Below are 23,479 nucleotides of genomic sequence, written 5' to 3'. Positions count from 1 at the left end.
TGATTGTTCATTGCTTGATAAATTAGAAATGGTGAATATTATAGTATAGTTATAACATATAGCATAGCACTGACCATAAAAAGAATTCACGTTAATGAGTTAATAGCAGCTAATGTAAATGTTAAAAAGCAGACTTAAAAATAAATGTTACAAAAACCTGTTCACATATTTTAAATGTGTTTTTTCATATTTACAATATATCTAATTGGTTACAGCTGTGTTTACCCTACTATTTCATGTCAAAATGGCTGCTGTAAAAAAGGCATATTGCAAAGATGACTTTGGTTGTAACCGCCTTGGGACAAAAACTAGTTGTGCGACCAATCCATCTACAGCACCACTGTCAGGAATCTTGGAGTTATCTTTGATCAGGATTTGTCATTTAATTCCCACATGAAGCAGACCTCTAGGACTGCCTTCTTTCATTTACATAATATTACAAAAATTAGACACATACTATCACAGACAGATGCAGAAAAACTAATCCATGCATTTGTTACTTCTAGGCTGGATTACTGCAACTCTTTATTATCAGGTTGCCCCAATAAGTCCATTAAAACGCTCCAATTAATTCAGAATGCTGCAGCACGAGTACTGACAGGAACTAGAAAAAGAGATCACATCTCTCCTGTACTAGCTTCTCTGCATTGGCTTAAAATCCTCCTCCTCACCTATAAAGCTCTTCATGGTCAGGCCCCTTCATATCTTAAAGAGCTCATAGTACCCTATTACCCCTCTAGAACACTACGTTCTCTGAATGCTGGGCTACTTGTGGTTCCTATAGTCTCTAAAAGTAGAACAGGAGCCAGAGCCTTCAGTTACCAAGCTCCTCTCCTGTGGAACCAGCTTCCAGTTGTGGTTCGGGAGGCAGACACCCTCACCACATTCATCTTGCAGGTTCTCATGGATCCTGGTGGAGCCTCCTGCCATTATTGTTATTATTGTTCATCAATCCCCATCACTGTGGTGTTTGTCATCATCATTATCATCATCATCAGTAATTTCTACAAGTATAGTTGTTGCTACTGTTATTGCTGGTAGCTTTGTCTCTGTCTTTCTCCCTTTGTCAACCAAATAGAGCTAATGATCACCAACAAATGAACACTTTATGACTGAGAAGGATAACTTTATTTGTGTCAGTGTAGGATATCATCTACAGACAATGCTACTTTTCAATTTAAAAAATAACACAAAGTATTCCAATCAATCATACTGTATCTGTAGTGTACCTTACCCACACTAGATGGCACCAGTAATGAGACAGTTTCCATAGGAAAACAGGTTTAGGAGGATGACATTTGGGTTTGGTTTGATTCTGTCATTAAACTATAGAGCCCTACCGCCAATGTTAGCATCTGACAAGGCCATATTACAAACATTATCGTTAGTGTGGTATATGTTATCTGGTATGAAAACAGGTTTTTTTCCTGGTATATAATGCAGACAAAAAGTGCTTGTGCTAATATATTGGTGTCACTGCAAAGTTTATCCAGCAGAATCCACTGTGATTTTACAACACTGTGGCAAGCAGCACAGAGGAAGAGAAGCAGCAGCTCTCAGCAGTGTCAACTGGAATCAGTTGACACTTTGTATGTTCAATTATTTAACTCTAACTTTATTAAAGGTCACTTAAATATTCTTTGTAGTTAAGAAAGCAGCCTCCTGACTACCTTTGTTTTATGACATTGGTCCACAAAAAAAAAAAATTGGTATGTGTCTCAAAAATCCCATATTGGCTCGTTAAACAACTAACCTCTTCAGTCCTTTAACCAAGAATTTAGACAACAGCTTAATAAGAGGAGCACCTTCAGCAGAAGACTCCTCTCACCCAGATGTACCACAGGAAATCATTCCTGCCTGTGGTCATCAAACTCTACAACGCCTCCCTCAGTCAGACACCCCCTCTCTGTAATCTGACCTCAAACACGGACAATCAGAAACTGCACATGGTCACTGTACATATGGTCACTTACACTTGCCATTTTTGCACATTTGAAAGTGTGATTTTAAACCGTACATTTTAAACCTTAATCTATATATATATATATATATATTCTATGTCTTTTACATCTGGAGTATATGTAACTAAAGTAATTTCCCCCTGGGATTATTAAAGTATTTCTGATTCTGATAATTACAAACTACTTTCAACAATGGACCACCTTTGGTACAGCACTGTACCACCAATACCGCATTCTGTTAGGCAATTTGTTGAACTAATAATTACGAGTGTGTGAGACAATGTGTTTTGAAAATAACTTTATTGTCCATAAGAAATAACAGTGAAAAGAACAGGACATATCACTGCTTGCATTCTGTTTCTCTGGAGGTTTGCACTGCTGACACTTCTGCAGGAATCAGCCTCTATACATACCGTGTAGCTATGTATCTCTAAATGCCACATGGAGTATATGGATATAGATTGTAGAGGTAATAAATGTTCTAACATTTAAGAGCAGTTATATTTGTAATACTTAACAGTTACTCGTGCATTCGTTTGACAAACCTGAAAACTCTGCAGTGAGAACACAAGCCTCCACATAATGGAAAGAAAGAACATTGTCTTGAGTTTTTCTTCTGCCATAATTTAAGAGTCCAAAACAAAGCCCATTTTCTTGAGTAACAGTAGAAGTGAACTGAAGCCAAGCCTCAGAATAAAACAAATCCACCTAGTTTCCTCAACCCAGGCAGAAGCGCTACCACAAAGTCCTTCAGAATGATTAGGAAGTTTAAATATCAAAGGTCAGCTAACCTTATGTAGAGAAAAACAGCGGCTTTGTAACAGAGTCACAGTTTTATTAAAGAAAGCCTACTCAAAACGTAAAAAAACAAATTAAAGCACTTATTTATATATGGACACTTGACAAATTCAAGCCTTTTTTAAAATTTCCATCTGTTATTTGTCCAATTCAAGCATAGCTTTCCTCAGTGCCCGAGAAGCCCAGTGCCTGCAGAGAGGAACGGAAATTATTAGATCAAATCAGAACCAAATCACACTTTACACCTTAAAGGTAAAGCCTTAACTGGCCACCTGATACATACAGAGTTAAAAAAAAAAAGCTCCTATAGGACCACTGTATAAGATTTAGTGACATCTAGTGGTGAAGTTTCAGATTGCAACTAACTGAATACCACTCAATCTTCTAAGAGAAACTATGCTGGTTTGAGTCAAATGTACATGTCAAAGGCCCTGTTTAGAGCCAGTGTTTGATTTGTCTGTTTAGGAGAAACATGGCGGTTCAACATGGCCTCTGTAGAAGAGGACCCGCTCTCTCTCTAGATAAAAACAGCTCCTTCTAAGGTAACAAAACCACAATGATTATTATGTGCAGGTGATTATACACTAATGAAAACATACCTATGAATATTATATTCCCTTTCTGACAATAGATCCTCCTAAATTAAATGTTTTTGGTACCTTAGAATGAGCCGTTATTATCTACAGACACCATGGGTCGACTTCCATGGAGGCTGCCATGTTTCTACAGCAGCCCAGAATGGACAAACCAAACACTCTACAGAGGGCTGTCTGTGTTTTTCGATTCAGCTTAATGCCATTAAATCCTACACACTGGACCTTTAAATATAAATATAAACAAATAATACACAGTTTGAATCCTTAGCAAGAATAAATCAATGTTTGAATTGCATAGCCTGGTTCCAGATGTAGAAACCTCTGATCACATCTCACGTTTTTTTTTTTTTTAGAAATCCAAACACAATAATGAGTTGAATTCAGTATTAATTTCAGGGTAGTTCCTCTCAGCTTTAATGCATCAGTGTAGATAATAGAGATGTTCACTTCCTACTGGATGATGGAAAACATTTAAAAACAAGTGAAGAAAAAGCATGCTCACCTTTAAATCCCTCTTCAGGCATTCTCACTGTGAAGGAAGTAGATGAGAAAACAATATGATCATAATATAGCTTTTTTAAATCATGGTAGTGTAGCAGCCATAGTGGAGGTGAAGATAATTCCACTTACCCTGATAGACATCATCCATTGCAGCATAGTCTGCTATTGGCTCGTCTGCCTTTAAGGAAACAATGGAATTTGGATTAAAATGATAATGTCTGGAATCAAGATGAAAGCAGCAGTGGGTAAGGTGTCTGTGTAGAAAGTAGAAAGTACCTTAAGACAGATGATGCTTTCGGGGATGACACCCAGACTGCCCAGCGTGGCCGAGTCGTCTGTCAGACTTTTTCCATCAATGGAGAGGTTCTGGTCAAACGGAGCCACGGAGAAGGCATGCATAATCTACAGGGTCACAGGCAAAGTTAGTTGAGTGAATACAGACTACTCTTTTCCTATAGAGTAATCACTATCTATCCACAATCTTTTACTATTATTACTATAATCTCTATAGTTCTGGTTAACAGCGTCCAATACATCTGTAGAATTACTGACTGTGACATGTGTAGCCAACATGGAAGTGCCAAAACCTGTAGTTCCTCTACTGGCCACTTGAGGCTGGCTCCAGCAGTGAGTCAATCTCCACAAGGCCCCATATTAAAATGACTACATCCATTTTTAGTTCTATGGTTTATGGACGTGATTCTCAAAGTGTGGGGCGAATAGAGACGTGACAGGTGGGGCGCACCAAACAGGAGGACATTTTCCTTTTTAAGCCTTTATATCTTTATCCAGACATCCCAACTGTCCCGGAAGTTCCGGGAGTCTCCCGCATATTGATAGCGGCTCCTTGACACCCACAAATGAGATCCAATCTCCCGGAATCTGGAGCAAGACCACGCACTAGACTAGAGAGTGACTGTGTGTGTGTGTGTGTGTGTGTGTGTGAGTGACTATAAATGCAGCGCGTGTGAGTAAACTTAATTTTTACACCGATCTGTTTGGAGACTTTCGGCGGGGAGAGCGGGTTCTCAGACGCCACAAAACCAAACCATCCAACCGACCTACGGCTTGCGTGTTGACCCGCCCAAAGGGAGCGCCTGTGTTGTGGAAGTTTTACGAATTTGAATTTATCGGTAAAATCAATTTATCGCCCAGCCCTAGCTGTGTGTTGCCGCTTATTAGACCGATCACCCCCCAGGGGGTGTGTAACAGGAATTCAGAAAAAAGTTTAAGAACCACTGGTTTATGGTAACAACCAGTTTATGTATAGTTTATTACAAACTTCACTCTCCATCCTCAAGACACCATAAACAATTTCCTTATCACATTCATTTGAACTGCTTCAGGCGTGTATCCAGTCATCGGAGCACTCACCTGTATTTTCAGCTCTTTAAGTGTCTGATTAGCTGAAACGATTAGTGCTTTCTCTCCTCTGAGTTTCCTGTGTCGGGTACTTCTCCTGATTCCTCCTAGTTTGGTCACGTTGGTCACAGGAACAGCAGCTGCAGAGGTTGGGCTGCTGTCACTCAGCTTTAGCCGTTTTGCACCATCTTCTGACTGAAAGGAAGCAATGTGATTATTAGCTATTAGGGCTGGCAACAGATGATACTTCTATGCTTCATCTTTGCTAAAACCAAGTAGTAGCTCAACTGTCCAGACAGATTGTTTCAATAAAACTAAAAATGTGTACTGCAAAACGTATCATTTGTGGTTGAGTGCTGCTCGTGTATTTTTGCTGCTCTAACTCAACCCAGTTAAATTTGTTACATTCTTGACATTAAGTTATCCTTTATTGATCCATTAAGCCACCTTGCAGCCCCTAAATTGCACCAGATAATTAACCTCTATATATTTACACTTACACTAGCTTTGCTCTAGCACTCATAGCACTCTCCCACAGTTGTTTACATACTATTCATTGCTGCTGAGTTGGGTTGTGAACTTTCTGTCATCATGACCACACAGTTCTAGTTGAAGTATTCACTCGTTTCAGCCTGACCAACGTCTTATTCTCAATCAATCAATTAAAGTGATGTTGTGAGACTGCTGTCTGTCAGGGAGTGCATTCAGTGCAGTGGTTCGGGCCCATGCGAGACAAGACACCCCCTCCCTCAATTCAATTATAAAATCAAATACAGAACAGTGGTTGACAGCCCTAGTGAGTGATTTACTGTATTTGTGGTGGAATCCTTCCACCTACAGCTATAGTGTGGTTGGTAATGGACACACCTGGCTGAAGTCTGGGTCTCTCTCTCCATCCACCTTTGGCTGTTCTTCCTTTTCCTCCTCTGCCTCAGAGCTGCTGGCATTCAGTTCTGGAGCTGCCTCCTTTATCATCTATGTAGGGGACAACGTGAAAACGCAAATGTGTGGATCTCATTTTATTAATTATTATATGGAAAAATGGTGTTGGACGACCTAGAAAGTCCTTTTTTCTGTACCCTCTTGTCTTCGATGACTTTGCGGATGTAGATGGTTGCTTGGGTATACTCTCTGAGGTCCCTCTGCTGCTGGAAAAGGAAGCTCTCTCTGCACTCCCAACACAGATCTACACACACACACACACACACACACACACACACACACACACACACACACACACACACACACACACACACACACACACACACACACACACACACACACACACACACACACACACACACACACACACAAAATGAAATGAATCAAGCACATTGAGAAGCCAAACTGTCAACCCAACACTCTACCTAAAAGTATCAAACTGTGGCTTTATAAAGCTGTTCATATAAATGTATCAGACAGCTCTTACTGCATAATCCACTTCATCCAAGTTTGGACATTTGGATACTTTCTGTCACCATGAAACAGACTCACTACTGGATTCCTTTGTAACAAGTGAGTCCAAGCCGACTACTGCCTTTCACAAAGGAGCATAATACAAATTTCCTTAAGCCACCTTTTAAGCCTACAGGCAGTTATGTGTGAGTGAAAAAAGTGCGTAACAAAATTGCGCCGTAACATGTGAGGTGACCCATTTTCCCTAACTTACCAGGCTGAGTTGTGTATTGAGTGGTGGAACCGCTGGATGTGGTCTCTTTGAAGCAGTGGATGGAGATTGGCTGGTCTACGATGAAGAGTCTGCTGATCACTTCCCATTCGCTGGGCCAGAGCAGAGCTATACTGTGCAGGACAAACAGCACAACATGAGACCATGACCACAGCAGTATCCAATCAGCAATACATCACTTCATGGTTCTTCATATACTGACTTTATTCATACTGCACACTGCAACTGGCCTAGGTAAAATAATAGCTGCATGTATTTGTTGATTCCGATTTGACCGGTTACTACACACTAATACTAATAAACGCAAACCCACACCCACTGGGTTTAGGGTTAAGTATTAGTGGGGGTTATAATAGACTGAAATGTCCCTGCATCTGAAATGTTGTGGGGAATTTGTTTGTGGATGGAAAACAACTTTTGGTCAGTTAAATAAGCAGAACTCACTGTTGCGCATCTCCGCTGATCAGGGAGTCGTAGGTGAACATGAAGCCTCCGTGGGGACAGAGCAACAGCGTGTTGCCCACATTAGACACTGGAGAGGATTTTGTGGGCCTCCTACACAACGAAAAATTACAATTTGAAATGGTGATATGCAATTTTACTGCCAGCCAGTCATATTTAACATCATTACGCTTTGATTCCACCACGCGCAGCTCTGTGACGTCATGTCTCTGATGCTTTTTTTTGTCCATCCAGTACATGTCACGCCAGATTTGCTCTGATTTGGCCATTACTTCTTGATTTATGTGCTTTCAACATTGGTAATTAGGCTATGTAGTTAAACTGTTTCCTTGTTGGTTGATTTACCAATCTGAGGTCTACACAGGGTGTTCTATTTTGAAAAGTGACCGGATTCTCTATGACGTCTTTCTGCCTACACATTCTGCTCTGTGTGGCTTGACATATTCCCCACAGAGCATAGCCACTTCTGAAACATGCTACAGCGCTTCTGGTGGAATCACGAGCATTTTCTAGAACAGCAGCGATCAGCTCTGGTGGCCATGGTGGAATCAAGCAGTCAGCGACTGGCCGACTTGGAAATGAAAGGGTTGACCTTAATGCACACTCAAATTACTAATGCCACACATCTGATATTCATGCCAAAGTAAACTGTTTCCTTATTCCTTTTATAGAAGCGACCTTGTTCTTGAGTGCATACCGTCCAATTATATTTTAACAATGTGACAACAAACACAATAACATGATTTTGTTCATTTCACTGTTGAAACAAACATACCTGATGAATTTTCTCCACTCATCCACAAAAAAAAGAGGGACTATGTAAAGTACATCTGTGCCCTGGAGAGACAAACAAGAGAGGAGAGATAATTTATGTTGCACTGTATATACTGTATATGTCCTAGTCTTTGTAATTCTCTGGTTACTGAAGCTCATTTTTTCTATTCTTTATGGACCTTCCAATGTACTGTACGTTATTTTCAGTATCAGTTTTCGCACATGCATCACTCTCATTTCTGTGTCTACCTGAGGCCACTTGGCAAGTGTTGGCCGGTTCTTCTCATTAAAGAGGTTGAGCAGTTGGTTCTTCTGGTCCAGGGCCATCATCTTACTGACTGCCTCGTTGTCCTTTTCTTCCTGCTCTAATGTCTGGTCACACAAGAAGGAAAAGTTGTAATTCCACCACTAACCCAATGGTTTACTTTCCCATTACTCTGTGTGCCTGCTGTCTGACTGTAGCTTTCATCAATTTGGATTGATTTATTGTTGCATGTTAAAGGGTTAGTGTAACAGAACACACACACACACACACACACACACACACACACACACACACACACACACACACACACACACACACACACACACACACACACACACACACCAAGTGATAGAGATACCAGGGTTTTTACAGGTTTCAACACGTTCAATGTAAGAACTGAGACCTGTTAAAAGACCATACTGAATGCAATTGAAGAGCAATTTAACATCAATACTGGCAAAAAGTGAATTAATTAACTCACATTTTACATCTGAACAACTCAACAGTTTTAACTCCAAGACGACTCTAATGCTTTTACACCTAAAGTTCTTAATTCAAGCATTTTATAAAAGTTACAGTCAAGGGCCACCGTGTAGGATTTAGTGCCATCTAGTGGTGAAGTTGCAGATTAATACTAACTGCTGGACTCCATGGAAGGCGACCAGCAGAATCTGTACGTAATTCTCATTCTAAGGTAACAAAAATACAACTATTCAGGTGATTATACACTAATGAAAATGGATATTATATTCCATTTCTGACCATAGAGCCTCCTCAATGTTACACACTGGACCTTTAACTTCATAACTAAATACATTTTGAAGACTGGTGATGGTCAGCTTGTTTTCTCCTACAGGTTTCTGAAGCTGGTGGAGACTGTTGAAAGTGAGGACAACATGAAGCAAGTTGAAAAAACCATCTCCACTGCAAACCTTTAGCTCACTGTGATCACTGCCCTCTATCACAGTGAATCAAAGAACATGGACAGGATTACTGCAGCTATTAATGGTTGTAGTGTCCTTTCACTACTGCTAATCTATCCCTTTGTTGCCTTAGACTTTTCTGTGGTGGTACTATTAAGTAAATGGTAAATGGACCTGTACTTGTATAGCGTCTTTCTAGTCTTCCGACCACTCAAAGCGCTTTTACACTACATGCTACATTCACCCTTTCACACACATTCACTCAGTGATGGCAAAGTCCATCGAACAGAAACTAATGCATTCATACACATTCACACACCAATGCACAGCATCAGGAGCAATTTGGGGTTCAGTATCTTGCTCAAGGATACTTCGACATGTGTGTGGCGGGAGGAGCCGGGGATCAAACCAACAACCTTCCAATTAGGGGACGACCCGCTCTTCCTCTGAGCCACAGCCACCCCTTAGTAGTAGTAAAATCAAAATCTCAATCAGACACTACAAGCCCCGGTGAGATGGCTGTACACTGAACCTAATTCCATATTTACACTTACAGATTTAATGCAGGCTTGGAGAACATACTTTTAGAATTATGGTTTGTCAGTGTGTACTCACCAGGCACTGCTGACAGGGCTCTTGGTTTTGTGTGAATTCTGGGGCTTTGGGGAAGTATGCCCTCAGTTTGGTCCAAACTTCAGGTGACACCAGCTTCCGTTCAGTTTCTAGAATACTCAAACCCGCTACAGTAGGAACACATTCAAAGACCAACACATTAACAATTAAAGTATGTGTGCATATGTAATAGCAACAAAATCATGTTTCTGTTCAAATTTTTCTGTTTATTCATTTATTACTTTTTTCTGGATTTATGTGCTGGAGTCTGCCCTCATATTATATTAAAATGTTCCATGTGTTCCTCTATCCTGGAAACAATAATATATGTATGCCAAAAACCAAATGCACATCAATGTTAAAAGTATTTGCTAAGATCATTCTAGATGCTGATGATGGGACAGTACCGTGACTGCAGACAATGTCTTCATTGAAAGTCTTCATCTCGTCCTCATTGCCCTCTGAGAGCTCGGAGCTGAACTCTGCAGTCAAACACCAACAATGTCAATGCAGTGTTTCCTCTAGGATTTTTTTTAGCAGTGGGGGCAGGCCTGTCCGAACAACCCCCCCCCCCACAGTTTGGATTGATGTAATGCAGCACATCCCATGTACACAATGTTACACAATTATTATCTTTTCTCTTCTTCTTGTATTTTGGTTTACAGAAAATAGACAACAAAACAGACACACTAGGAGAAAAACAAAAACACATCCATTCCCCTCACCTTTGTTGTTGTTGGTGTGTGGTCCCTGTCCATTGGTCTGGCCATTGCTGTGTTTGGTTTCATGTTCGTCCTCCTCCAGCTGATCCAAAGCCAACTGCCTCCAGCTACGCAGAGATGTCTTCCCCACCCAGTAGCCCTCACCACTGGAACACACACACACACACACACACACAGTAATAAATACCCATCATTACATTAGATAGCCTTCTGTATAGAGGTTTTCTCTACTAGAGGAATTGCATCTTCTTCTGAAATACCCCTAATTAACTTTATTCATATTTAGATACCTATTTTCTCTCTCCTGCATCATCATCAGCTGCTGGCAGCTGCAACAACAGAAGGGAATCGAATCTTTAGGCCTTTTCAGACATGGAGTACATAACAAATCTGGTTCATATCTATATATGCTTAGGTGATGGTTTTTGTCATTCAGACACAGGTAACTAAATGTTCCATATTGCTTCATTCAGACATTTATGGAATAAGCTGTGTGGTTGTACAGTATTTGGCTGCTGGTGCATTAGAGTCTCTCACAGACTGCATCACTGAGGAACTCTAAAACTTAGTTTGAAGCCTTAAAGCTGCTGTAAGTGAAATCTGCATCTTGGCTAACTTCCTGTCTGTTCTTGCAGACAGCAGTCCCCTCCCTCCTCCCCACATCACCACACTGCTTGCTGCCCCTGAGGACCACCTCTTTGTCCTCTTTAATGATTGGATAAAATGGGAAGGGGATACCAGAAAACACTTGTCCTGAGTGTGTTTACCTGAGTGTGCGTTTGACCATGTTGGAGACCTCCTTGTAGTCTTCACTGAGCTGGTTCTTCAGCCGCAGCACTCTGCATCGCTGGCTAACACACTCTCTACACAGAGAGGAGCCTGAACAAACACAAAAGTGGGATATGTTAAAAAAAAAAAAAAAGTAGATGTAGAAAGTACATTGTAGTTTTAGGAGTCAGGACTACAGTCAGGACTAGAAACGTTTCTAGACACTGAGATGAGCTTTAGGTACAAAGTTTCCAATCTGACTGCAAACACGAGTATTTCCTAAAATGATAAATATAGACAATACTATTCAACCATTATTTCAGTCAACTAAAGATGCTAAAAATATGTTAGGGAATGATTACACAACGTTAAGAAAACAAATCAATCAAAATTAACACACTTGCTTTTAAACTAACCAGTTCCTTTTGTTGAGGTTGCTGCTTCTTTTACTATTCCTCCCTCCCAGTTTTAGAACTTGCATAATAGAGAGAACAAATATTAAGTGAACCTGGAAGTCTGGTTCTACAGAATAAGCCTGGGTGTTATTCTTGACTCTGAGCTGAATTTTAAATCACATATCATATCAACAACATTACAAAGGTTGCTTTTTATCATTTAAAAAATATCTCTACAATTATAGCCTCTCTTTGGAAGAGGTCACCCATGCCTTTAATCTTGTCTGGATTACAGTAATGTACTCTATACTGGAATGCTCTATTCAAAAAGCAGCAGCAAGAACTTTAACAAAAAACAGAAAAGGCGAACATATTCCACCAGTACTAGCTCCCCTACACTGGTTACCTGTAACCACAAGTACTGATTTTTAAAGCCCTAAATGGTTTAGCACCTCCATACCTTATTTTCCTTAACTGTTTTCTTAGGTTGTTAAGCACTGGTTTTCTCAGTGAGCCAAAAACGTAACAAACTCCCATCACACATCAGACAAGCAACAAGCAAAACAGCTCAAAACTTATTTTCATGTTCTGCTCATGATATGCCTTTAATTAATTCCACCTTTTTATTACATCATTGTTATTCATTATTTCTTATACTTGTTTTATATGATGCATAGATGCTTTTATATCTTAAGGCTGTTTTTACCATTATTAACTATATTTTATTATTTTTAATGTCTTTATCTCTTTAATCTCTTTCATCACTCCTTATATGTCTTCTGTTATTAATACCTTTGTCATCAATTTGTTTCTCTTGTGAAGAACTTTGAGCTGCATTCTATTTTATGAAAGGTCCTGTGAGTTTTGTCAGTCCCCTGAGCAAAACGTTGAGCCATACGCCACCGAACTACTACCGATTTCATTCTCCTGCAGTTTTATTGCCTTAAAGATCATAACATGCATTGCAATGTAATTTAGAAAAGCTGCCTTGAAATCAGGCCTTTTAGGCCCCAACCAGCCCTTATAAAGTCAGTGAAATCCCAGAGGGTCTGTATAATTGAGGCTCACTCTTCAAACATACCTCATACACCTATGAGGATGCTTAAAGGTAGAAGATCAGGAAGGGGAAGGACAGCTACAGGAGGAAACTGGAGAAGCGGCTGGAACAGAACAACGCCACGGATGTCTGGAGAGGGCTGCAGAACATCTCAGGCCACGGAAAAGGAGTGGGTGATCTGACAAGGACTGGGCAGATGAACTTAATCTGTTTTTCAACAGATTTGATTCTGCCTTCTCTCTCTCCCTCCCTCCCTTATGTTCCCAATTACCACCACTACTCACCATAGCTTTTATATCTGTCTTTTATCTGTATTGATTGTTTTCCCTCCAATTACTTACTTGCTGCTGTGACGAGTGAATTTCCCTATGTGGGATGAATAAAGTATAATCTAATCTAAAGCTACGCAAAGTACACAAACATAGATATATTTTATTTGAAGGTTTTCAGAATTTTAGAATAGTTAACCGATCATTGTGATACCTTCATCTGCGGAAATATTGAACTGGAAGCACTAAAACTTTCTCAGTTTTGCCGAAGCTCATGATTTGAGAAGAGACCACACCCTCTGTTTTACTAACCGTCCAGTCTTGGCCCTCCACTGTAGCGCTCGTAGAGGAGCTCAGCAGCTTGGAGGGAAACCCTCTTGGACTCCGCCACCTTGTCTGGGTGCAGTTTGCCATGAGAGCACAAGAAGAAGGAGTTGTCAATTTCTTTTGTGGCAGTGGAATCGTCCAGCCACTTCTTCAACCACTCAAGGGGGATAAACTCATACGGCTCGCCTGAGGAGAGAAAGCAGAGAAACACATCAAACATTAAGAGACACAGGACCTCTGGTCTTGATTCATTAAATCCAGGCTTATTCTATGATAACAACTGGCTCTTTGTATTTTAACCCTCTCATATCCTAACATATCTACACATGTTAAGTATGGAAATTATGTGGAATCAAATGCACTGGAAACTGTTCTATTCTAAAACAAAACATCAAGACACAGTATTTGCTTTGGCAAAAATCACAATCATCTTAGTTCAGTATGGTGTGTTGTACTAGCTGTATTACTACAGACAGGGGATGTTTTAAATTGAAAGTCTCAACATGTACATTCTTTAGTGCTTCTGTTAAGTGGACTGTGGGTGATGAGGGAATGTTTTTACCGACCGTCTTTTGCGGGTAAAAGCTCGTAGAGCTCCTTCACCTCCTCATGTTTGGCTTTGCCCTTATCCACGCTCTGTTTTCTCATGTCGGCCATCTCACTGCACCACTCCTCAAATTTATGGTTGTCTTGGTCCACCAACCTCTGAAGGAAGGCTGGGAGCCAGGACAGAAGGACAAGAAACCATCAGACAAGACGACACAGACCAGGATGAAGGAACTATTTTTACTATTAAAATAAGTTTCTTAAATGTATAATATGTAACGTTTCTACATTAAAATGTCTATAAACACTAGACCCAGTGTTGCCCATTAACTTTGGCAGCCCAATATGTGGGCCGGACTCGAACCCATGGCACTACAGCAGAGACTTGGTACATGGGGCACCAGAATAAAACTTTCTACCCGAGTCACGTTAGATAGATTTCCATCAGAAATGGTGGTTGTTTAACACTGAAGACAAGAACTCCCATGACCCCACTTTAGGATGTCATCAACTTTCTTTTATTATTGCTTTGATGTGCCAGACCCCCTAGCAGCACATTTTATATATTATACATTTAAAATCTTGATGCAAACGAAGATAGAACCTAGAGATGATTACTACCCACCTGGCACCTCGACGTTGGTCCTGGAGGGATCTGAGCTCTCCTCTTCCTGGACCTTATACACCAGCATGTAGGCGTTTCTGGAGCAGTGGTAGCCTTTACTGCACTTTGGCTTTCGTGTCTGGGACTTCACGGTCTCAGCTAGGAAGCAAAAAGACCAAGAAAGAGCAACAACTTTGAGAAAGTCTATAAATGACATGTAGACATGATCCTCAGATGGGTAAACAGTAAGCACCATTATTATGGTGACAACACATAAACTTCTTTACTGCAGTTGGATGTTTCAGCTGGTGTACAGTATGTTTTTAAACATCATTTAAACATTTTAAACTCTGAAAAAGTTTAATTTATCCAATTTAATGTATTGCTACTGTGCTTTAGGTTAATTTTAATCATAATGTATGTTTAATGTATGTGTAATGTATGTTTGTATGCTGCTAGTGGATGCTTGAATATCCCTTGGGATAAATAAAGTATCTATCATCTACTATCTATCTATCTATCTATCTATCTATCTATCTTACCAGTAATACTGAATAACAATAAGAGTGCTAGAACAATAGACTACATGAAGTTTCAATGAATTTCAGGACGGTAAAACTACACAGTGTACATTTTCTACTACTCACCGATGTCCTCCTCAATGCCAAGCTGCAACTTTTTGCCTTCCATCTTCTCAATTTCCTCATCATTGAATTTGTACCAGTCACCAGTACGAGCGTCCTTCACATGGGCAATGTAGTGGCCTGAGTAGGCACTGATACCCCGATGGATCAGCACCGCGCTCAGTTCATAAACACACTTCTGGTCTAGAAGAACAGTCAGTCCAAACACACAAAAAGAGTCAACACGTTTAACTTTTCAAAAGAGTCTACAACAAAAAAAACTGCTGTGCTAAGGTGTAAATAGTCGAAAAGGGCAGTGTATTGCCTAGAAAAGACTAATTAACTTGTTGTGACAGCCATCCATCACCCATACGAAGCTGCCCTGCTTTGCTCCTGATCTTAAATATTCTTATATATAATATTTCACTCTAGCTTTCTAAATTAAAAAGTACTTAAACTAAGAGAGAGAGAAAAAGAGTAGTGTATGTACTTTGTGTCTTCTGTATAGCTGACACATGCCAGTTTGCACTGATTATTAAGTGAAAGTGCAAAATGTGTGTGTGTGTGTGTCTCAGAGGTTAATACGTGTCAATACCTTGTTTTCCTTCCAAGAAAGGCCCCATGTCCAGCTGCTCTGGAAAACTGATAAAGGTGTTGAGCTTCTTCTTGTGGCCTGTTTGTCTGGAGAAGACAACACTGTTAGTAAAGCTGTTGTTCTCATACCAGAAAGGAGCAGACACTAATTTAAAAACTATTTAAACATTTGGTACATTTTGGTACTTAGGGTCATCAAAAAGCACAGATGTTATGTCTTTTTACACAATACAGTCCAAAGTGATGGCTGACCTATCAAAGACAAAGCGCATGAGCTGCAGGTTGAGGGTTGGAGGAAGGCTGTGCAGTCTGATCCTTCGGGTGGCGCTCTGTTTAGTCTGACAGCTCTCACAGAAGTAGCGGTTCTCCCCATCCAGCTTCTCCTCCTACAAGAACACACAAATACAAACGTCAAGACAAAAAAAATCAAATGACACAGGTTGAATTGATTTCATGTTATTTTGTTTAGCCCTTTTTAATAGACTGCCCCGTACAATATGACTATGTGATTCTAGTGAAAATGAGAATCCAGATTTTTTTCTTTTCCCACTCAGAACTGAGATGATAATTTTCTCCCACAATTTTTAAGGACACCATTATTTTATTTTTATTTACAAAAATGTTTAATGTAATCCATATGTGCATGCTTTAAAGAAAAAAGAAAAAAGCAGGCAGCTCACATGCAAATGCTTTAAATGTTGTTGCGACTGCACAATGTTAAATCCACTATTGAGTTTAAGTCAGTCTGCAGGCTCAGACTGCTCATGACAAAGACATGATAAAAACAAATGTATCTGCCCCCTACAAACAGAGCAGAATCATCATCACATAATCCTGACAGGGTTCCTAGTCTTTAAGAAAAACAAGGACATTTTCCAGGAGTTTTCTTCACAATGAAAACATTTAAATCCTTTTTAATGATGCTGGTTCTTGTCGATCCTGGTGGAGCCTCCTGCCATGGTCCTGCTAGATTGCCATTGCCAATACTGTTGTTGCTGTGCACCTGTCTGTCTGTCACTCGCTCTCTCTCTCTCTCTCTCTCTCTCTCACCCCAACTGGTCGAGACAGATGACCACCCACCTAGAGCCGGAGGATCTGTCCTAGGTTTCTGCCTTTTTTCTGCCCTTGTCTCCAAGTGCTTGCTCATGGTGGTACTGTTGGGTCTCTGTAATTAATGTTTTATAGAGTTCGGTCTAGACCTGTTCTATTTGAAAAGTGTCCTGAGATAATTTCTGTTATGAATTGGCGCTATACAAATAAAATTTAATTGAACTGAATTCAGAGTTCATGATGAATTGATTCCGATTCAACACAGGTAGGTGATCAACATTTATGGGACACTCCATGTTACTTCTCTCCATGCTACCTCACTTTTGTGCTGTTCTCACCAAAGACAATTTTTCTGCAGTGTCTCTGGTGATTTGAGTTTACTATGGTTTTTCTCTAACCTATCTTTACATAGGCAATCTGAGGGGTTAAAGTACAATAACAATATTCCAGGACAACATAGATTATATCCAGGATATTTAGTCACATTAATTCATTTCCAGGTTTTTCCACAACTTAAAAAATAATAGGTAAATACGTCCTGGTTTTCCAGGAGATGGGGGAACCCTGCATAATATTGCATGGAAGCCTGAACTGAGTGAATCAAGCAGCCCTAGTAATCCAAATAACTTTTTTTTAGCAAAAAAATAAAAATATCGATCAACTATTTTCTCACATCTATCCATTGAACTGATGTTTTTGTGTCTCTTATACTATCTTCATCCTTTGTTGTGCCATTAAGTGTCGAAACAATTAACATCACACAATGCACTCATATGATTTACTGGAGCAGATGTTGGTAGGGAATGATAGCTACCTTCAGGAACTCTGTGACACACTCGGTGAGGTTCTTGTGGCCCTGGATGTTCAGCTCCAGCTCGTAAAATCGGGACGGCAGTGCAGATGATCTGCCACACTCGTTACAGCTGGAAAAAGAGAAAATAGCTTTTTGTATGGTCTAGCATTTTTTTGTCAACCGTGTCATTTTGTAACTTGAACAATATTTACTGGCTTAATACTTAAAATCATTCTATCAAGTCAAGCAAAAAGTAGCTGTATGATTCTTCCCTTCACTAAACCAAGCCCTATAAAATCAGCTGGTATCTTGCCTGCTCCTTTAACATGACAACAAAATGGGTTCCATCTCCCTCAAGAATGTTAAATAAACGGCTGTTAAACCTAGTCTCACCTCTGACTGGCACCGCATGTGATAGCAGTGTTAAACAGCCAGACAGCATGACTTTTAAAAAAAATGTCCTTAAGAGAGCACATCTCTCTGAGCAACAGGAAAACTTCCTCTGTGCAAAAGCCCACCTGTTCCTGTATTCCATTACTACTTCATGACCAAGCCTTATTTCTATGTGAAATATGGAAAGGCCAACCTTTTCAACTTTCCCAATTATGAGACTATGCCTGACTCCTCTCTCACAGCTGAGGTTCAGCTTGTATTTCTGTGAGGAAGCCAAGGTGACAGACTGAGGCCTAATTCATACTTCAACAAAGAAGAGTTGTGCAACAGGTCATGGGACATAATGCAAAGAAGACAGTTTTGACATGAAGCCAACACATTCTGTTCATCTGCAACAGTTACTGACACTTTCTATAACCTGTAAAGCCACAGATATCGTTATACAGTAGGTGGGGCATCACTGAAATAAACTTGGCAAGAATGCGGAAGGTGATGCTTAGGAATATCCTGTCATGAGAGATGTTTCCTTTACCTGCCTGACAAGCCAGTAGTATTCTTTTATCTCCTATGGGACATAGGCCTTTTCTCCATTCTTCTTCGCTACTAAGCTGAATAAGAAATTTCCTCATCTCACTTTGGCCTCTGGTTGCACATAGTTAACAAAATACAAATCACGACAATTTGAGGAGTTCTGATCTTCAACACTTTGCTAAATATAAACTTGTGTCAGGTTTAAGTGCCGAGTGGTCTTACACTGTAACGTAGGAGAACTGTCCACAGAACTGCCGCTGGATGACATTCTGCAGGTTGGTGCTCTTCTGCTTGGACAGTGTGTCTTCCAATAGAGACAAGAAAAGCTTTGAAAACTCCTGGGCATCCTGAAAATGAAATGTTTGAATTCAGTGCCACCCATTGACAGTATATATAATGGACAGAGCTTCCAGGTCTGAAAACTGTAGCCAACGCGGAAGTGTCTGCAAACCTGCATTCTATATAAAGGCCAACAGGGGGAGCTCCATTGGCTGCAATGACACACCGTTATCATTCACTCAATGGAGAATGAGCCAACTTCTGACTTGATTTATGAGCTCAGTAAACAGTTTCCTAATGAGTTTATGGTCTCAATCTCTAGTTTCAGTCTTCTTCCATACAGCATGATGTACATTTAGTAAATGATGGTCCCATTTACAGTAAAATAGACCATAATGTATGCTTTTGATTGACATGTCACTCTCAGTGAGTGTGTCCAGCGCAGCGCACCAAACTCAGATCAAACTGTCAAACTAGGCAGTGCTGATCAAATTATTATATTATAATATATTATTATTATTATTATTATTACTACTACTATTTCTTACTTTTCTTATTTCAGTGTACTGTTTAGCTGGCATACGAGATCACGTGTGACCAGGCGAGCTGCCATTGTTTCCGGCTCAAAACTGTTCAGCCAATGAGCGTAGTTCAACTCGCAGTACATCACGTCCACTGGCGCGCGCTGGCTCCGTCTAGCTGTCATGACGACGGCCAAAACGCCGAATTCAAGGCTTCAAAAAGGTACCCTACAAACCAATGGGCGATGATAGAGTCACACTTACAGACACACTTGCCACCGTACAGAACCCATGTCTCAAAAACATAACTAGGGATGCACAGACATTGACTGACATTGGCCTATCAGCAAATAAGTTGGCCACTGTTCAGCTCGGTGTCTAACATCTTAGATGACAAATAGACTAAGGCAGAGATGCTTGTCTTTTGTTTGTTTCCCTGGCACAAAGGGGAAAAAAACCAAAACACTGCTATCGGCACTGGCTATTGGCCAAATTGTTATTTTAAACATCGTATCGGCCCTGAATTTCCCAATCGGTGCATCCCTGAACCAATAACCAACCAATAAACATGCAGGCGCTGCCGTTCTCTGTGTTAGTTCTGCTGTGTAATCCTGACGCTAATAGTTGGTTACATGCGTAATTGTTAAATTATCCTCAAAAATGTTGTCAATCAATCAGTTTTGAGAGTTGGTCAAATTTCAAGACATCAGTTTAGGCTGAGGTTACTTCTCACAATGAGGAAAAACCAGGACAATTAGATCCTAGAGAAACAAATCGATCACCTCTAAATGTGACAGCTGCCCTGTATTTCTAAGTTCAAGTCTTGATTGGTTTCATGCAGTGATTTACCTGCTGCTGTCCCGTGTCCAGGCCCAGTGCTTTGACCAGCCCTGACGGGTCGATGTACTTTCTGTTGCTGTTCTGCAGGAGTGCAAACAAATATTGCAGATGCTCACAGATGGACTGAGGCTCGTAATCTGAAAAAGACAAGAGATGTCTGTCTGAGAAAATTAAATGCTTTCATCATATGCAAAAGTTAAAAACTCACAGAGTAAAGAAAGCAAGAGTTGGCAGTGTCATGCTAGCCTCAGAAAACTAGCCAATATGTAAACTCACTTGTTTCAAATTATCTTAAACACCAATGTGAAATTATTTCCCAAAGACATCCACATAGAGATATTTAGTTCACTGTTCCAAGATAGTAACTGTAGCTTTGTTAGTTTGCCTGTCTGTCCACAAATCTGATCAGGAACTTACAAATGGATAATCCGTTTTGTAGAAAGACAGGGCTTTGGAACAAAGCACAACTAAATGATGTCGGCAGTATGACAGATTTATATTGGTTTCCAAAATTATTTGATATAAATTGATGTTGATGATTTCTTTGGGTATAACATCTAGCTGGATCTTTGTTCTGTACTAGTGGAAGTCTGTATTTTCTGAATGCCTTCTGTTTTCATTTGCGCATCAAAGACAAACACTCTAATGAACATTATATTAGTTATGTTATTCTATTCTAGTCTTTGCCTAAAATAATTCATGCAGACATAACTGAGCACAGGGTAAGAGAGCCTACTACTTGAAAAATACATGACAAAATCAGGCTAAAACATGCTGGCTTAAACCATGAAGAGAACAAACACAGATAAGCATCCCCAGTATTTAGTTTTCAGTTATACCAGACTCAATATTGTGTTCCTGTGCTCTGGAGTTGTGGCACTGATAGAGGCTCCTACGCAGCTCCAGGTTGTGGAACCACACTTGCAGGAATGTGTTGACGTAACATGTTGCACCCAGGTTGGTCAGGCCAACAAATGTGTTCTGGAGGGGGGAGGAGACAGAAACAGAAATGGGATCAACAGTCTCTTTTGCCTTTTATTCCATCTTTGGCCTTGTGATAACGTCCCAGGGCGATACCAGAATTTTAAACTTCACTCGCATAAAACAGCAATACTGCATAACAATTTCAGTACCACACCAAATGGCCTGCACACAGTGCTGGTACAGAAATGGTCACTGGACAAATAATGTGATGCTGATTTTCTTCCCCATTGTTTCATCGGTGTAGCCTTGGGGTGACAATGTGATAGTAGGTCTGTTTTTTATAGCTTTGGTACTTTCTATACTGTTAAATTAGAGTACTGTATCATTTTATACACGTGTTATCAAAATAGTATTGAATTAGCAGCGTTATTGACATCCTTACTAAAACATATGTGTGATCTGAGCAGGAAAGAGACAGGTAAGCAAAACATTTTACATATGTGGGAATGATTAAGAAAAATACCTTGTCTCGTCGCTCTGAATTTGGGTCATCGATATTGTGGAAAGCATTTTCATCAATCTCCCCAAGCCATGCCTGCTCACCAATACCCACAAGACAGTTGGGATTCCCTTTGCAGTTTCTCCTGCAACACAAATCACGATCACCTTATGATCCAATACCTTGTTTTAGAGATGACATCTAACTCTTAGGAGGGCAAAAGCCAAACTCCAGGTCAAAATCTGACAGTTTAATGGCATCCTGCATACAAAGCTACAAACCCTTTGAAACTATGTTTTTCATATGTAGTTAGGAGCCACAGGAGAAGAGTTCGTTAACATTTCAAATGTACGAGATACTGCTCACTGTGATCCATACCACCCTATGTAAAGAGCTATTTAGTGGTGTGCCGAATTTAAGTATGGTGTGGCTCTGCATGACCTTTCATACAAAGTGTTACAGAGCTGCCCTGCATGCTATGGAGGCTTGTCCACAAACAAGGAAACTAATGGTGCAAATTAGCAACCCTCTGCGGATGTGGCCATTAAGCTTTCAACTTTTCAATCAAATGTCTGCTACTGGTATTATTTACAGGCACACGCTAGCAAAACAGAGGCATGTTGTTCAGAAATGTTAATTTTGTACCTGCAGGTTCCTCTCTTGCAGGCCGGGAGATTGACGCGATATGCTAGGTCGATATGCTCCGGCCCGATTTCTTCTGGTTTCACCGTTTCCACCCAACGCCAAGCCGCTTTTTCCAGCTGTAAGCGGGGCGCCATAATCCTACGATGTAACGTTAACCACACAGTCACATATATGAGTAAAAAAAAACAACAATACAATGGCCTAACCCAGTCCCCAGGAATGCTAACATAGCCGGCTAACAGGGGCTAACAAAATAAGTTCTTGCAGGTCATAGTTTGGTTCTTACGAAGCAACCTACCGTTAGCTATGTGGTGCTCCTAACCTAGCCAGCTAGTATTAGCTTAGTTCCATCACTAACGTTACCCTATTGAATTTAAAAAGTGAGCATAGCATATCACACATCGTAACAACATACACACAACTGGAATTCAATAAACACGACAAACAGTATTTGCAGGGTAACGGCAGGAGTAAGGACTACCCTCGTGCTAATGCTAGCTAGCTAGCTAAAATGAAGCTAGCCCGACCGGCAGCGTTAGCAAGTCATTTTCCCTGCAATTTCCATTTAACGCTACCTTACGCTAACGTAACGAGTTTATTGTGTTAAGGTGAAATATTATCGAACCTTGCATGCGTGCAGCTGCTTCACCAAAATATTTTAATGTATTTTCACATTTTATTCACGGTTTATTTTAGATTTAGCGCCCTTACGTCAGTTTATAAATAAATTATTTCTCCGCTCAAAATCAGCACGACGTCAACAAGTGACGTAGGCGACGTCTCTTTGTTGTGACTGGAGGGAGGAACGGATATATCCGGAACCTTCGGAGTCCTCTTTTCTGTCCGAATTTACATAGGTGGCACTTCAACGCTTTCTTTCCGTGGTCGAAAGAATAATATATTTGATTTTGTCAAATATGTTATTAAATAAATATAGTTATTTCCCTTTATTTCAGAATCAGAATCAGATTTATTGCCAGGTAGGTTTTTACACATACGAATTTGTCTTGGTACAATAGTGCTTAAAATATACAATCACACAAAAATATACAATCACACAAAAATATACAATCACACAAAAATATAGTAATCACACAAAAATATATAAATCACACAAGAATAAAGTACTTTAAATTAAATTTTAATTGTAATAAATAT

The 23,479-nt window shown here is 40.1% G+C and overlaps 1 protein-coding gene across 5 annotated transcripts; it reads right to left on the bottom strand.

The window, feature by feature from the left end:
- Positions 1–2,244: 2,244 nt before the first annotated feature.
- Positions 2,245–23,130, bottom strand: usp48 (ubiquitin specific peptidase 48). 5 transcript variants are annotated; one of them, XM_051414976.1, is made up of 29 exons: positions 23,033–23,130; positions 22,322–22,459; positions 21,701–21,821; positions 21,093–21,234; positions 20,263–20,390; positions 18,836–18,960; positions 17,711–17,819; positions 16,099–16,232; positions 15,848–15,933; positions 15,277–15,456; positions 14,651–14,788; positions 14,046–14,195; positions 13,465–13,665; positions 11,431–11,542; positions 10,954–10,992; positions 10,667–10,809; positions 10,349–10,423; positions 9,945–10,069; positions 8,391–8,513; positions 8,143–8,204; positions 7,350–7,460; positions 6,888–7,018; positions 6,298–6,404; positions 6,086–6,193; positions 5,231–5,413; positions 4,133–4,258; positions 3,986–4,034; positions 3,858–3,884; positions 2,245–2,948 (listed from the first exon to the last, which is right to left on the bottom strand). In XM_051414976.1, exons 2-29 carry the CDS (start codon positions 22,453–22,455, stop codon positions 2,926–2,928), a joined length of 3,192 nt encoding a protein of 1,063 aa, XP_051270936.1. In that variant the 5' UTR covers positions 22,456–22,459; positions 23,033–23,130; the 3' UTR covers positions 2,245–2,925. The 5 variants fall into 5 exon arrangements, 4 of the variants coding, with proteins under 4 accessions (XP_051270936.1, XP_051270934.1, XP_051270935.1 ...); XM_051414974.1 differs by having other exon boundaries at positions 22,947–23,105; XM_051414975.1 differs by lacking the exon at positions 23,033–23,130 and adding an exon at positions 22,620–22,837.
- Positions 23,131–23,479: the final 349 nt, after the last annotated feature.

This window comes from Dicentrarchus labrax, unplaced genomic scaffold, assembly GCF_905237075.1.
Source record: "Dicentrarchus labrax unplaced genomic scaffold, dlabrax2021, whole genome shotgun sequence".
Classification (NCBI taxonomy): domain Eukaryota; kingdom Metazoa; phylum Chordata; class Actinopteri; family Moronidae; genus Dicentrarchus; species Dicentrarchus labrax.
Note: the sequence above shows the minus strand (reverse complement) of the source record. Positions and strands in the feature narration are given on the sequence as shown.

Excerpts from the sequence above, each read along its gene's own strand:
- usp48 (XM_051414976.1), bottom strand. The coding sequence starts at position 22,455 with ATGGCGCCCCGCTTACAGCTGGAAAAAGCGGCTTGGCGTTGGGTGGAA. Across the intron at positions 5,414-6,085 it reads GAGACCCAGACTTCAGCCAG|TCAGAAGATGGTGCAAAACG; the intron begins GTGTGTCCATTA and ends GCTTCCTTTCAG. Across the intron at positions 3,885-3,985 it reads AATGGATGATGTCTATCAGG|TGAGAATGCCTGAAGAGGGA; the intron begins GTAAGTGGAATT and ends CTTCCTTCACAG.